General features: G+C 40.0%; 1 protein-coding gene across 1 annotated transcript; it reads right to left on the bottom strand.

Moving 5' to 3' along the window:
• Positions 1-1889: 1889 nt before the first annotated feature.
• On the bottom strand, positions 1890-17422 carry TM2D2 (TM2 domain containing 2). Its single transcript, XM_006183340.3, has 4 exons — positions 17078-17422; positions 6507-6594; positions 4667-4782; positions 1890-3695 (listed from the first exon to the last, which is right to left on the bottom strand). The coding sequence occupies exons 1-4, from the start codon at positions 17302-17304 to the stop codon at positions 3482-3484; spliced, it is 645 nt and encodes a 214-aa protein (XP_006183402.2). The 5' UTR covers positions 17305-17422; the 3' UTR covers positions 1890-3481.
• Positions 17423-17530: the final 108 nt, after the last annotated feature.

Raw genomic sequence — 17530 nt, 5'->3', positions numbered from 1 at the left:
TCTTGGTTGTAAGTTTTCCCCTTTCACCACTTTAAATATATCAGGCCACTCCTTTATGGCCTGTAGAGTTTCTGCTGGAAAATCAGATAACCTTATTGGACTTCTCTTGTATGTTACTTGTTGCTTTTCTCTTGCTGACTTTAATATTTTCTCCTTATCTTTAATTTTTGACAACTTGATTACTGTGTGCCTTGGTGTGTTCCTCTTTGGGTTGATCCTGTGTGGAACTCTCTGTGCTTCCCTGACTTGGGTGACAGTTTCCTTTCCCAAGTTAGGGAAGTTTTCAGTTATTACCACTTCAAAAATTTTCTCATGTCCTCTCTCTCTCTCTCGTCTCTTTCTGGGACCCCTATAATGTGAATATTAGTGCACTACATGTTGTCCCAGAGCTCTCTTAAACTATCCTCAATTCTTTTCATTCTTTTTTGTTTTGTAGTGATTTCCACTAACCTGTCTTCTAGCTCACTGATCCATTCTTCTGCCTCATTTAGTCTATTCTTGGTTCCTTCTAATGTGTTATTCATTTCAGTAACTTTATTCATCAACTCTGGTATTTTTTATATTTTCCAACTCTTTGCTAAAATCTTCACTCTGTGCATCTATACACCGTTTAAGTTCTCTGAACATCTTCACCATCATTAATTTAAATTCTTTCTCAGATAAATTGGCTATCTCTTCATCACTTAATTCTTCTTCTGGGGTTTTATCTTGCACCTTGGTCTGGAACATATTCCTCTGCCACCTCATATTGTCTTTCTATTTGTAATTTTAGGTAGGTTAGTTATATTTCTTGGCCTTGGAGAAGTGGCCTCTGTGGGAGACGTCCTATGCATCCCAGCAGTACACTCGTCTCTTGTACCTCAAGGGCCAGGGTTCAGCCAGTCCCAGGGTAGATTCTGGCCTGTGTTTGTGGATTCCTTCCACAGGCTTTTGGGTTGTTGTTTTCTTATTTCTGGTACCTGCCACCTGGTGGATGAGGCTGGACTAGAGGCTTATGCAGGTTTCCTGGCAGGAGCAGTGGGAGTGCCTGCCCACTGCTGGGTGAAGCTTGGTCCTGGTCCTCTGGTGGGTAGAGCCATGTCCCAAGGTGTGTCTAGAGCTGTTTGTGGCTCAGGAAGTTTGCTGATGGTTGGGGCTGCATTCTCACCCCATATATCGTTTGGCCTGAGGCTTCCCAGCACTTAAGTCTAGAGTCTGTTGAGTGGGACTAGGTGTTGATGCCAATGATCCAGTCAAGATGTCAGCCTCCAGGAAAGCTTGTATAGATGAACAGTCCAGGAATGTCTGCCACCAGCTTTTATGACCCGTAGGTGAGCCGCAGCCATCCCCTACCTCCCCAGAAGACCTTCCAAATCCAGCAGGCAATTCTGGCCCACGTTTCTATGAAATCACTGCCTCTGTCCTTGGACCTGGCGCACGTAAGATTACGCTGTACACTTCCCAAGAGAATGAAGTCTGTTTACCCCAGTCCTGTGGGGCTCCTGGTGTTAAGCCCCACTGGCCTTCAAAACCAGATGTCCTGGGGTCTCCTCCTCTCAATGCTGGAACCCCAGGCTGGGGACTTATATGGTGCTCAGGACTCTCATTCCTGTGGGAGGGCCTTTGCAACTTAATTATTCTTCAGCTTGTGGGTCACCCACCCAGGAAGTGTGGTTTCCAATTATATCACGCCCCTCCTACCGTTCTGCTGTGGTTCCCTCCTTATATTTCCATTTGAAGAAGATCTTTAATAGGTTTCAGTCTTTTTTCTCGATGTTTGCTTAGCAGTCAGTTGTGGTTTTGTTGTTGAGAAGACTATTTATGATTTTTTTAAATGGAAGTAACTGTACTGGGGATTGAACTCAGGACCTTGTGCATGCTAAGCCACTACTCTACTACTGAACTCTCTCTTTTTTTTTTTTAAGGGGCATCCTTGAACTCCCTTAAATCCTATGCAAAATTTTATGTATCTGCATTTCTGGGGGGAAAGGGTCGTTTCTTCATGACCTATGGGAATTTAAGTAATTCTGCCTTAGAGATTTTGAGTAAGAATCTTAATTATTACTGTTATAAACAAGGTTAAGGTCAATGTGGTCCAGAACTTTCAAGGTAGAACAGAATAAGTTGTTTTAATTTCTACATGATAGCCATCACTTAATAGCAGTGATCATATTAATCAGGGCTAATAAAGCTGAAACTTTTAGGAATACTGCTTCATAATGATAGAGCATTTCCGAAGTTAGTTTAACTGTGATTCCTGGTTTTTATGTCAATTATTAGGAGACTAAACTTTGAACAGGTCTACATTGATTGTTGCTGGAAATTGTAAGTTACTGAAGTAGCAGGCTGTTAGTTTGACTTACATACAAATTTGTCCTTTTGCTATGTACTTCAACAGTTCTTTTCAACTCAGATTGCAAGGGATGGGAACTAAGTTTTTAAAATCATTTATAATTCGGAACATTTTTGTATACTCAGTGATTTGGGAATGCAAAAGCTTGGTTCTCTCTTTACCTCTGGCTGATGGCTGTAGCCCACAGGGAGAGAGTTTGGTACCATGCTTATTTTGACAGAATGCGTTCAATTTCTCTTTGCCCATATAAATCACATCCTAACTCTAACCAGCACTCATAAATAATATCCCTTAAGTAAGAGTCTGTTTTTCTTTCCAAGGTCATGAGGTTCCTCACCTTATCTTACCTAACCATAAAGAATATTTTTACAGTTACCTGTATGAAATCTTTTTTACCAGCTCTCTAAACTGGTAAATACGAATTTTTAGATAGGAAAATTCTGCCAAGAGGACAGCTTAACCTAGACATGTCTGATACTGTTGGCTTTCAAAGCCTAACTGAAATGAAGAAATTATTGTATCATATGTGTTGTCTCTTGGGCATAATGATGATGCAACAATAGGGTTTAATTAATAGGCTCACTCCAAACGCCTAGCTTTTAGCAAAACGTGTATAATTTTGAGTTTCACTGTACCTCCTGAGAATACCCAGCATTCCAGGTTGGTAACGTTGAATCTCAATGTGTATGAAAATCCATCACCATTTCTACTTCTGCTGAAGATTTTCGCTGGTTCTTCTCTGTGTGAAGGCTCAGGATCACAAAAGGCACAAGGCGAAAAATATTCACTTTGTTCATCCCGTTGGGTCCACTTGCTCCAAAAGACTGACAACACAGCAATGCACAGAAGTAAAGAATGTGGAAACCCTGCTGCGGTTTATAAGTTAATTACCATCCTTTATATTTTGTACATGAGGAAAGGTACACAGATGATACTTGCAATACTGTTTGCGTGTCATTTCTAGTCTGTAAGGGGAAATTCTGCACTGAAAATCCATAGTCCAAGGAAACCTTCCTAACCAAATCCATTCCCTCCAAGGAGGGAAAGCAGTGGTCGAGTCTGATATCAAGGAAGAGTCTGACGTCCAGGAGGAGCCTGCAGAGATGAATTCAGAAGACTTGCCCCTCTGAGCCAGGACAGCGGCTCTTTTCAGTAAATAGTGCACCAATTGCTGCCGTCACTGGGCATCAGCCCTCCAGCGATGAGCAAAATGAGGTCAACAAACCACCAAATCCCAAGTCCTCCAAGTGTCAAGAGCTTCCCTACGGCTGTGCCGGTGTGTCCCAGACAGAAACGATCCACTCCGAAACAGCCCAGGAAGAAAGAGTAGAGTAAAGTGGTTATGAAGTAGTGTCCGGTGTACCTGGACAAAAAGAATTAAGAGGAAGGTGTTTACCACGCGGAGATGAACACACTTCGTGACTAGTGAATTTCATGTTAAGTGAAAAGGTGGGGACGCAGTACCTTTGTGACCTCTTACTCCTGTAAAAAAGGGAAATCTCTAGTTAGCTGAGTCTCAAAAGAGTACTTGCTAAGGTATGAGGACCTGTAAGATCCCAGACAGGGCTGGACTGGGGAAGAAACCATCAAGCACATTTGCACAACTGGCATTCTGGTAGGAGTGGAGTTGGGCCCCCCCTCCCGCCCTCACTCAGGCTCCTTTCCCAAGGCCATGGTGCTGAATGTAGTTCTCTAACGAAGTGTTACGGTTCCTGAAATGAACACTGACCTCCTCATTCCTTTCCTGCTGTTTTGTGGCACCTAAAAACGGGGACTTCCATCTTACGTCCTGTGACGACATTCCATTGCGGTTGTCCTAAGACCATCACTCGGCACAGTCATAGACTCTCTAGCAAATGGTGTAAGTAAATTCTGGGCCTTAAAGCAGAGTTTACAGGAATAACCCTAATTCTTTTAACTTTCATCAGTGTTATCCTAAATGCTGATTTTTCAGGGAGAGAGGCCCACAGTTTTCATAATAAAACCTTTATTTCTGAAATTCTAAGGCTGTTTTCATACGATTTATGCCTGTCATAGGAACCTTGGAACTACATCATCTGGTCCAACCCCCTCATTTTGAGGATGAAGAGACAGAGACTTGGGGGTGCCCAAAGGTCCTGAAAGAGACATTTAGAAATTTCAGCCTTTGGTCTCAAGTCCAGTGTCCTCCCTATTATAACCACATTACCCAGGTCGGTGGATTATGCATAGAATTAATCATGTTGCCCCATTAACACTTAAGGTAAAAAAAGAAAGAGTCACATCGAGAGACGACAAAGAAAACAGCTCCACCTCCATCCAAGTATTAACTGCCTCATTCAAAGTAACACTTACTTTATACAAGGTTTATTCTCTCGTAGGAAGGTTCTAGGGCTGGCACACTCAATCCCGTCTAGGGCCCGGCACTGGACTGAAGTGTGTTCCACGTCGCTGTAGGCCTGACCACCAAACTGTGGAATAACAACCAAAACAAAACCACCAACTGACCAAACTCACCAGAGCAAGTCACACGACACATTAGCTTTCCGTGAATTAATAAAAGCTGACTCAGGACAACCATCACGCTAACGGAGGTCGGGTAAAGCTGTGCTAAATAGCAAGGAATTTTGTGACATCCTTTAAGGGATTTGAAATTAGTCCATCCTAAATGTACATGGTTTTCAAATAAACTTTTTTCCCCCTTTATGACTGCCTTCTTTAATAATACAGCAAAAAAGTTTGTTATAATCACTTTCATTAAATGCCATTTAGTATAGACAGACACAATGCTTTAATTATCATATATTTGCAGGAAAAAAGAACACATTTCTGAGTATTTGGAAATGGGTATTTAAAAAGTCAATGTGTATTTGAGGTCTGTTTTATACACATATTATAGGTGAACATAATTAGGAAAGAACTCAGAATATTAGCTCAGAACTTGACTTGGGTCATAAAAGTGTCATCAGATATCTGTAGTACCACTAAAGAGTTAAGTTTAAATTCCAGCAAAAAATTTCAGAACAGGACCTCTGACCCTTTGTGTAACTGAATTTGAACAGAGAAAGCACAGCTGTATATTCTCTATTGACACCTTATGAAGTGCTTCACCACTGATTTTTCTGGAACATTCCTCAAAGGGAAGGGAGTGGGAAATGAGGACACTTGCTTCTCATATCTCCCCCGGGGCTCCGGGGCCTGAATACTGAGGGTCCTCTAAGAATTCAGGGGGATGTGATGGTTTGAGTGTCTTCTCGGGATCAACCCAGGTTTTCATTAAAATGGATCAAAGCATATCTGTACAATGATCTCTGTACAGTGCTCACTCAAACTTTTATCAGTAATTATCAATACAGCAAGATTTCATTGGATTAAAAATACTTCCTTATACATGATTGCAGTAGCAGTTGCCTTTTTGGCCTTATCATTTTTAGGTTTATTCCTCTGGGTCTGATATAGTACAAGGAATACCTTCCTGTATTTCTCTTATACCTGACTGCGTCTTGACTGGCATCACACAGCGTAACAGAACATAACGGTGAATCAACAGTGGGGACGAAGAACATGAACTTCACTAGTTCTCGGGAGACTGACTAGGAAGCATGCACCCAGCTTTAGGGATGTTATTTACGGAACTGCATGGCTTTTTTCTATTCCAAGATGCCACTGTTATCAAAGGCTTCTCCTGGAATGTTATAACCTCCTACAAAGACATGTACTCACAGACTCTATTTCTTAAGGACATGGTGGGAAATTGCTTGTCTGGTGAAAAGAGGTTATTGGCAACTAGGAATTCTGTCCCAGACGCGTGGGTAATGAAGATATTGCTCAATCCATCATCAGTTTTGAAAGTCCACAGACCTTTCTTTTCCTCTTTCAGGAAAGTACAGGCCTTGAAGGATAGTCAGGGGTGATATTTTAGCTCCAAATCTGTCAGTCTCAATGGCCAAAGGAACCAAAGACAGGTGGGTCTTTGCACCTGGGTAACTTAGGCACAGAGACTGTTTCTTCTAGAGGCAACTACATGTCTTGTTCAGCCACTGACCCAGGCTATGCTGGAAATTTCCAGTAATAGTCATTCCAGTGAATTTTACAAAATGGTGACTTCATATCCTTTATACTTTTCTGTAACAGCATTTAGCCAGCACTATTCCTCTGTGGAAGAGTCTGCTTATAAAACAAAACAAAAACCCACCTTGAGACAACCATAACCAAGTTCCTGGGATGCCGTTGCATTTCCAACATGATCCACTGGGTCTTCACATTCTATAAATTCATCAGGTCTGTAAATCAGCAGTAAGATCAGGATCACCGTCATCATTAAGGACTTTGCAAATGGCTGTTTCAATGTACATAATCAAAACAGGCAAGAGACATTTCTTTGTTTTCTGCGGTTTAACTTCATTCTGACTCTTCTCCAAGATGTGATGGTGTCAATTAGGCTGACACACAGCAGGTCAGCCATCCAAAGGAAGCTTCTGTTGGGGTGGGGTGGGTATTTTTGGTCCTATTTCTTTTTTATTAATTAATTTCTAAAAATTGAAGTATAGTTGATTTGTTAATGTTGTGTTAGTTTCTGGTGTACAGCATAGTGATTCAGACATACATAGACTTACATACACTTTCTAGGTTATTACAAGATATTGAATATAGTTCTCCATGCTATACAGTAGGACCTTGTTGTTTACCTGGTCCTATTTCTACAAGGATTCTACTTCTGCCATGGCTTCCTCTCATCCCTAGGTAAACAGCCACAAGGCTATGGAGGCAAAATTGAAACCAAGGATTCCAGTTCTTTTTGCATTTCCCAAGTGCTTTTGCTTATCTGACATAAAACAGATGTTAAAAATTTTGGGGGGAGGGTATAGCTCAAGGCCCACAAGCTGAAGAAAAATCAAGTCCCAGAGGCCCTCCCACAGGAATGAGAGTTCTGAGCCCCACATAAGTCCCCAGCCCAGGATTCATTCCGGTACTGGGAGGAGGAGACCCCAGGACATCTGGTTTTGAAGGTGAGTAGGGCTTAACCCCTGGAGCCCCACGGGACAGGGGGAAACAGAAACTTTATGCTCTGGGGAAGCGCACACAGAATCTCGCAGGTGCCAGGTCCAGGGGCAGAGGCAGCGATTTCATAGGAACCTAGGCCAGACCTGCCTGCGGGTTTTGGAAGGGCTTTTAGGGAGGTAGGGGATGGCTGGGGTTCACTCAGGGGACATAAAAGCTGGTGGCGGACATTCTGGGACTGTTCATTTACATGAGCTTCCCTGGAGGCTGACATCTTGACTGGATCACTGGCACCAACCCCTAGACCCACTCAACAGCCTCTAGGCTTAAGTGCTGGGAAGCCTCAGGCCAAACAACATATGGGGTGAGAATGCAGCCTCGACCATCAGCAAACTTCCTGAGCCACAAACACCTCTAGACATGCCCTGAGACATGGCTCTACCCACCAGAGGACCAGGACCAAGCTTCACCCAGCAGTGGGCAGGCACTCCCACTGCTCCTGCCAGGAAACCTACATAAGCCTCTAGTCCAGCCTCATCCACCAGGTGGCAGATGACAGAAATAAGAAAACAACAATCCCAAAACAACAGGCCGGACTACCCGGGGACTGGCTGGACCCTGGCCCTTGAGTGACAAGAGAGAAGTGTACTGCTGGGATGCATAAGATGTCTCCCACAGAGAGAAGAGGGACATTTCTCCAAGGTCAAGAAATTTAACTAACCTACCTAAAAATCAAATAGAAAGATAGATGATACGAGGCAGCAGAGGAATATCTTCTAGGCCAAGGTACAAGATAAAACCCCAAAAGAAAAAATAAGTGATGAGGGAACAAGCAATCTATCCGAGAAAGAGTTTAGATGAATGATAGAGAAGATGTCTAGAGAACTCAAGAGGAATAGAGATGCACACAGTGAAAGTTTTAGCAAAGAGTTGAAAAAAGTAAAGAACATCTAAACAGAGTTGAAGAATAAAATCACTGAAATGAATTAACACACTAGAAGGAACCAAGAATAGACTAAATGAGGCAGAAGGATGGAACAATGAGCTAGAAGACAGACTAGTGGAAATCACTACTACAGAATGGAAAAAAAGAAAAAATAATGAAAAGAAATGAGGATAGTTTAAGAGAACTCTGGACAACATGAAGTGCACTCATATTCATATTATGAAAGGGGGTCCCAGAAAGAGGAGAGAGAGAGGTGAGAAAATTTTTTAAGTGGTAATAACTGAAAACTTCCCTAACCTGGGAAAGGAAACTGTCACCCAAGTCCAGGAAGTGCAGAGAGTTCCACACAGGATCAACCCAAAAAGGAACACACCAGGGCACATAGTAATCAAATTGTCAAAATTAAGGATAAGGAAAAAATATTAAAATCTGCAAGAGAAAAGCAACAAGTAACATATGAGGGAAGGAAGTCCAATAAAGTTATTAGTTGATTTTCCAGCAGAAACTCTACAGGCCAGAAGGGAGAGACACCACAGAAATGTAAGAGATCATAATAAGTTACTATGAGCAACTATATGCCAACAAGAAGGACAATATAGAAATGGACATGTCCTTTGAAAGGTACAATCTACCAAGACGGGACCAGGAAGAAATAAGACAGTATGAACAGACCAATTACCAGTACTGAAATTGAATCAGTAATTAAACTCCCAACAAACAAAAGTTCAGGACCAGATGGCTTCACAGGGGAATTCTATGAAACATTTACAGAAAAGTTAATACCTATCCTTCTGAAAGTATTCCAAGAGGAATTCCAGAGGCAGGAAGACTTCGAAACCCATTCTATGAGGCCATCATCACCCTGATTCCAAAACTAGACAAAGATACCACAAAAAAAGAAAATTACAGGCTAATATCACTTATGAAGATAGATGCAAAAATCCTCAACAAAATACTAGCAAATTGACTCCTATAATGCATTAAAAGGATCATACACCACGATCAAGTGGGATTTATCCCAGGGATGCAAGGATTTTTCAAAATCTGCAAGTCAATCAATGTGATACACCACATTGAGAAACTGAAGAATAAAACCCACAAAATCATCTCAATAGATACAGAAAAATATTTTGATAAAATTCAATATCCATTTACAATGAAAACTCTCCAGAAGTGGTCATTCACTAAATATACCTCAAGATAATAAAGGATGTCTATGGCAAACCCACAGTTAACATCATACTTAATGGGGAAAAGCTGGAAGCATTTCCTCTAAGATCAGGAACAAGACAAGGACGCCCACTCTTGCCACTTTTATTCGACTTAGTTTTGGAAGTTTGAGCCATAGCTATCAGAGGATAAAAAGAAATAAAGGAATCTAAATTGGAAATGAAGAAATAAAACTGTCACTGTTTGCAGATGACATGATACCATACATAGAAAACCCGAAAGAAGTGACCAGAAAACTACTACAACTCATCAGTGAATCTGGTAAAGTTGCAGGATACAAAATTAATACACAGAAATCAGTTACATTTCCAGACACTAACAACAAAATAGCAGAAAAAGAAATTAAGGAAACAATACCATTCACCATTGTACCAAAATGAATAAAATACCTAGGAACAAACCTATCCAAGGAGGCAAAAGACTTGTACTCCAAAAACTATAAGACACTGATGAAACAAACTGAAGACGACATAAACAAATGGAAAGATATACCATGTTCTTGGATTCGAAGACTCAATATTGTTGAAATGGCTATAGTACCCCAGGAAATAAAGAGACTTAGTGCAATCCCTACCAAATGCCCAGGGACATTTTTCACAGAGCTGGAACAAAAAATGTTAAAATTTGTATGGAAACACAAAAGACGCTGAATAGCAAAAACAATCTTGAAAAAGAAGAATGGAGCTGGGAGAAACACCCTCCCTGACTTCAGAGTATACTAGAAAGATACAGTAACGAAAACAGTATGGTACTGGCACAAAAACGGACACACAGATCAATGGAACAGGATAGAAAATCCAGAAATAAGCCCATGTACTTATGGTCAATTAATCTACAACAAAGGAGGCAAGAATATACAATGGAGAAATGACAGTCTCTTCAGTAGATGGTGTGGGGAAAACTAGACAGTTGTCTAGAAAAGACTGAAATCAGAACATTCTTTAACACCATATACCAAAAACCTCAAAATGGATTATAGACTTAAATGTAAGACCAGATACTATAAAACTCCTAGAGTAAATCATAGGCAGGACACTCTTGCACATAAATCACAGCAATATAGTTTTTGAAGCAACTCCTAGAGTAATGGAGATAAAAGCAAAAATAAACAAGTGGGATCTAACTAAACTTAAAAGCTTTTGCACAGTTAAGGACACTATCAACAAAATGAAAAGACAACCTACAGAACGTGAGAAAATGTTTGTAAATGATGCAACCAACAAGGGACTAATTTCCAAAATATACAAACAGCTCATACACCTTAATATGAAAAAAAAAAGAAGCAACCCAATCAAGAAATGGGCAGAAGACCTAAATAGGCATATCTCCAAAGAAGACATACAGGTGGCCAACAAGTACATGAAAAGATGCTCAACATCACTAATTGTTGGAGAAATGCAAATCAAACCTACAATGAGATACCACCTCAAACCAGTCAGAATGCCTTCATTAAAAAGGCCACAAATGATAAATGTTGGAGGGGGTGTGGAGAAAAAGGAATTCCCCTACACTGTTGGTGAGAAAGTAACTTGGTGCAGCCACTATGTAGGACAGTATGGACACTTCTCAAAAGACTAAAAATAGACTTACTATATGATCCAGCAATCCCACTCCTGGGCATTTATCTGGAGAAAAATATAATTCAAAAAGACACATGCACCCCAGTTTTCATTGCAGCACTATTTACAATATCCAAGACATGGAAACAACCCAAACGTCTATCAACAGATGACTGGATATAGATGTGGTGTATATATATACAATGGAATACTACTCAGCCATAAAAAATAAAATAATGCCATTTGCAGAACATAGGTGGACCTGGAGATCATCATTCTATGGGAAGGAAGCCAGGAAGAGAAAGAAAAATGCCATATGATATTGCTTATATGTGGAATCTTAAAAAAAGGGACACAAATGAAATTATCTACAAAACAGAAGCAGACTTACAAACAGAGAACAAACTTATGGTTACTAGCGGTTAAAGGGGGAGGGAAGGGATAAATTGGGAATTCCAAAATTGCACCTCTTGGGGAGTGATGGAAATGTTAGCCTTCTTGATTGCAGTAGAGGTTTCACTGGTGTATACATCTATCAAAATTCATCAAAGTGTATATCTGAAATATGTGTAGTTTACTGTACAGGAACCATACCACAATAAAGGTGAAGTTAAGAAAAAAAGATATGAAAAGGTATTTGAAAAAAATCATAACTGAAAAATTCCCAAATCTAAAGAAGGAATCAGATATCCAAGGACAGGAAGCATAGATGGTACCAAACAAGAAGAACCAAATAGACCCACACCAAGACATGTTATAATTAAGATGGCCAAAGTTAAAGATAAATCGTTCTAAAGGCACCAAGAGAAAAACAAAGAGTTAGTTACAAGGGAATGCCCATAAGGCTTTCAGCTGATTTCTCAACACAAACATTGCAGGCCACAAAGGTGTGGCAAGATATAGTCAAAGTCCTGAATGAGAAAAAGCTGTAACCTAGGATACTCAATCCAACAAGACTATCCTTTAGAATAGAAGGAGAGAGAAAGACTTCCACAGATAAGCGAAAACTAAAAGAATTCAGCAATACTAAACCTACCCTAAACAAAATACTGGAAGGTCTACTTTAAATAGAAAAGAAGCAGGAAACTATAGAAAGGAGAAAACCATAATTGGAAATGTGATAACTACAATGAATTGCAAATGAATAAACATGAAGATGTAAAAGAGGACATCAAAACCATTAAAGATGGGAGAGGGGAGCAAGAAAATATATACTTTTTTCTTTCCTTTTAGGATGTGTTTGAGCTTACATGACTATTGGTTTAAAGCAAACAGATATAGTAATGGGTTAGCATACTTTAAAAACATGGTAACCACAAACCAAAAGCACAGAGTCACAAAACCCAAAAAGAAACCAAGATAATACAAAAAAATTTTATCAAACCACAGAAAGAAAAAGGGAAAGGAACAAATAAGAAATACCAAATCAACTGGAAAACTAAGTTCAAAATGGCAATAAACACACCTTTACCAATAATTACCATAAATGTCAACGGACTAAATGCTCCAGTCAAAAGACAGAGTTCCAGATTGGATAATAAAACAAGAATCTACAATATGCTGTATACAAGAGACTCACTTTAGGGTGAAGGACACACATAGATGGAAACGAGAGAATGAATGGAAACCACAAGAAAGCAAATACTGATTTCAGACACAACAGAGTTTAAACAAAGTCCATAAAGATAAAGAAGGAAACTACATAACGATTAACGGAGCAATAAAAGATGAGGATACTACACTCCTTAACATACATGCACCCAATATAGGAGCACCTAAATACATAAAGCAAATACTAACAGATATAGAAGGAGAAATTGATGGGAACACAATCATAGTAGGAAACTTGAATCCCTCATTAACATCATGGGATAGATTTTCCAGACAGAAAATCAATAAGGCAATGGAGAAACTAAATGACACAATCAAACAGCTGAACTTGGTTGATATTTTTAGGATACTATATCCCCCCAAAACAGAATATACATTCTTTCCAAGTGTGTATGGAACATTCTCTAGGATAGGTCATGTCCAATCACTCAGGCACAAAAGGAGCCTCAACAAATCTGAGAGGATAGAAATTATTTCAAGCATCTTTTCTGACCACTATGTCATGAAACTAGAAATCAACCACAGAAAAACAAAGGAGAAGAAAAACAGCAGCATGGCGATTATACAGTATGCCCCCCCAAAACCAATGGATCAGTGATGAAATCAAAGAATAAATTAAAAAATACTTTGAGACAAATGACAGTGAAAACACAACCACACAAAATGCACGGGATGCACCAAAAACAGTCCTAAGAAGGAAGTTCCTCGTGGTACAGGCCTTTCTCAAAAACAAGAACAATCTCAAATGAGCAACTGAACCCACCACCTAAAAAAGTTAGAAAAAGAAGAACAAAACCTAAAGTCAGCAGAAGGAAAGAAATAATAAAGATCAGGGAGGAAATAAATAAAATAGAGATTTAAAAAAAGAATAGGAAAAAAATCAATCTCACCAAGAGCTGGTTTTTTGAAAGAGTAAACAAAATTGACAAACCTCTGGCCAGGCTCACAACGAAGAAGAGAGAGAACACAAGTAAAAAAAAAATAAGAAAGGAAAATGGAGAAATTACAATCAATACCACAGAAATACAGTAAATCATGAGAGAATACTATGAACTACATGGCAATAAATCGGACAACTTAGAAGAAATGGACAAGTTTCTAGAAACATTGCATTGTTCCAGCCCAACAAAACTGAATCAAGAAGAAACAGATCATTTGAACAGACCAATCAATACAAATGAAATAGAATCAGCAATAAAAAGCCTCCCTGCAAACAAAAGTCCAAGACCAGAAGGCTTCACTGGGGAATTCTACCAAACATACAAAGAACTCATACCAGTCCTTCTCAAACTCTTCCAAAAGACTGAAGAGGAGGGGATACTCCCAAACCATCACCCTGATACTAAAACCAGACAAAGACACTACCAAAAAAAGGCCAATATCATTGATGAACATAGATACAAAAATCCTTAACAAAATATTAGCAAACAGAATCCAACAGCACGTAAAAAAGATTATACACCATGATCAAGTTGGGTTCATCCCAGGGACACAAGGGTGGCTCAACATATGCAAGTCAATCAATGTGATACATCATATCAACAAGAGAAAGGACAAAAATCACATGATCATCTCAACAGATGCAGAAAAAGCACTTAACAAAATTCAACACCCATTTATGATAAAAACTCTTACCAAACTGGGTATATCTCAACATAATAAAAGCAATTTATGATAAACCCACAGCTAGCATAGTACTCAATGGTGAAAAAAGTCTTCCCACTAAAACCTGTAACAAGACAAGGCTGCCCACTCTCACCACTTCTATTCAACATAGTGTTGGAAGTCCTAGCCACAGCAATCAGGCAACAGAAAAAGTAAAAGGGATCCAAATTGGAAGAGAAGATGTAAAATTGTCACTATATGCGGATGATACTATATATAGACAACCCTAAGAGTTCCACACAAGAACCACTAGAGCTGACAAAAGAATTCAGCAAGTTAGCAGGATACAAGATTAACATACAGAAATCAGTTGCATTTCTTTACACTAACAATGCAATGTCAGGAAAAGAAAGTAAAGAAACAATCCCTTTTAAAATCATATCCAAAACAATAGAACACTTAGGAATAAATCTGACCAAGGAGGTGTAAGACTTATACATGGAGAATTACAAAACACTGATTAAGGAAATTAAAGATGACTTGAAGAAATGGAAAGATAGCCCATGCTCTTGGGTTGGAAGAATCAGTATTGTTAAAATGGCCATACTGCTGAAGGCAATCTACAGATTTAATTACACAGGACATTTTTCAAGAACTAGAACAAGTAACCCCAAAATTTACATGGAATCACAAAAGACCCAGAATTGCCAAAGCAATACTGAAGAAAAAGAACGAAGCTGGAGGAGAAACCCTCCCAGACTTCAGACAATACTACAGAGCTACAATAATTAAAACAACACAGTACTGGTACAAAAACAGACATATGGATCAATGAAACAGAATAGGAAGCCCAGAAATAAACCCACAGATGTATTCTCAATTAATCTTTGACAAAAGAGGCAAGCATATACAATGGAGAAAAGACAATCTCTCCAGCATTGGTGTTGGGAAAACTGGACAGCCCCATTAAATCAGTGAAGTTAGAACACTCCAGCACATCACACAGAAAAATAAACTCAAAATGGCTTAAAGACTTGAACTATAAGAAAGACAATATAAATCTCCTGGAAGAAAACACAGGCAAAACATTCTCTGACATAAATCTTAGCAATGTTCTCCTAGGGCAGTACCCAGGCAATAGATATAAAAGCAAAAATAAACAAATAGGACTTAATTAAACTCACAAGCTTTTGCATAGCAAAGGAAACCATAAGCAAAACAAAATAACAACCTACAGAATGGAAGAAAATATTTGCAAATGATGTGACTGACAAAGGCTTAATTTCCAGAATATATAAACAGCTCATACAACTTAATAATTAAAAAAAAACCAACCCAATCCAAAAATGGGCAGAAGACTTAAACAAGTAATTCTCCAATGAAGACATACAAATGGCTAATAGGCACATGAAAAAATGCTCAATATCACTAATTATCAGAGAAAGGCAAATCAAAACTACAATGAGGTATCATCTCACACCAGTCAGAAAGGCCATCATTAAAAAGTCCACAAACAGTAAATGCTGGAGAGGCTGTGGAGAAAAGAGAACCCTCCTACACTGTTGGTGGGAATGCAGTTTGGTGCAGCCATTTTTGAAAACAGTGTGGAGAATCCTCAAAAAACTAAAAATAGACTTACCCTATGATCCAGCAATCCCACTCCTGAGCATATATCTGGAGGGGGCTCTAATTCGAAAAGACACATGCATCCCAATATTCACAGCAGCACTATATACAATAGCCAAGACATGGAAGCAACCTACATGTCCATCAACAGATGACTGGATAAAGAAGTTGTGGTATATACACAATGGAATACTACTCAGAGATAAAAAACAAAATAATGCCATTTGCAGAAACATGGACCTGTAGGTCATCATTCTAAGTGAATCAAGCCAGAAAAAGAAAGAAAAATACCATCTATCACTCATATGTGGAATATTGAAAAAAGAGAAAAGAGGATACTAAAGGACTCATCTACAAAACTGAAACAGACTCGCAGACAGTAAACAATCTTATGGTTACTGGGGGAAAGGAGGTGGGAAGTGATAAATTTGGGAGTTTGAGATTTTTAAATGTTAACCACTATATATAAAAATAGATAAAACAAATTTTTGCTGTATAGCCCAGGGAACTATATTCAATATCTGTGACAACCTTTAATGAAAAATAATATGAAAACAAATGTATATATATGTGCATGTATATATATATGTGTATGTATATATATATATATGTGTATATACACACACACACACACACATATGCATGACTGGGACATGCTGTACACCAGAAACTGATACACTGTAACTGACTATACTGCAATAAAAAATTTTTTGACTTGGTTTTGCAATGGTAAGGAGATACATATACACACACACACACACATACATATACCCGCATGTATATAATATATATACATTTTAAAGGAAGTGCCTTGTAGGGACAAGTAATTAACTCTATTTGTGGCCTCAGTACCAGCACCTGCGTCGGCTTCTCCGGTTAAAGGGAGTAGGACAAAGAAGCCACAATCTCGTACCCTTCTTCCGGTGTCTACATGTCACTTCTCCCTACTTCTCCTCTTTGGGGATCCTGAACGATCTGCTACCAACACACAGGGCTTTTCCCTGCATGGGTGAGAGGACTGAGAAACCTGCCACGCTATTTACCTCCCAGGTGTTGCCTATCAGGTCCTCAGGTGAAGAGCGTTTAGGGAAAAAAAGGCAGCCTCCCTCCCCTCCTCTCCCCGCACAACACCCTTGCATCCCAGGCCCCATCTCCATCTCCACCCGCCTCGACGACTGGGCAGCTTACAGGTAAGAGCAAAGGATGACTGGAGAGTGGGGGTCGCCATATTCCCAGCTCGCCGCGCCGGGGGAGCCCTCCGGGTGGGCGACGCCAGCCGATGTGAGCTCGGGCTCAGCTGTGGTGTTGTGCGAATGGCTCCGAGAGACACAGTGCAGCAGAAGTAGGTTCCCCAGCAGCAAAGCCGCCTGGCCGCACAGAAGTAAATAACTCACCGGGCAACCCCCCAGCACCATCTTCCCAGGCCCAGGGGCGGAGACCCAGCTTTAATCGCAAACCCGGGCCGGCACAGCTGACCCCAAGCTCTGTTCCGTCAGGCCTTTCCGCGTAGCCCCCCTCTCCTCGCCGCCAAACAGCCAATGGGAGCGCAGCTCGACCCCGTCAACCCCGCCAACCAATCAGAAAAGGCTGCGCAGGGGGCGGTGCTGCGCTTCGCTACAGCCTCTCAATTCCGCTTCTGGA

This window comes from Camelus ferus, chromosome 26, assembly GCF_009834535.1.
Source record: "Camelus ferus isolate YT-003-E chromosome 26, BCGSAC_Cfer_1.0, whole genome shotgun sequence".
Classification (NCBI taxonomy): domain Eukaryota; kingdom Metazoa; phylum Chordata; class Mammalia; order Artiodactyla; family Camelidae; genus Camelus; species Camelus ferus.
Note: the sequence above shows the minus strand (reverse complement) of the source record. Positions and strands in the feature narration are given on the sequence as shown.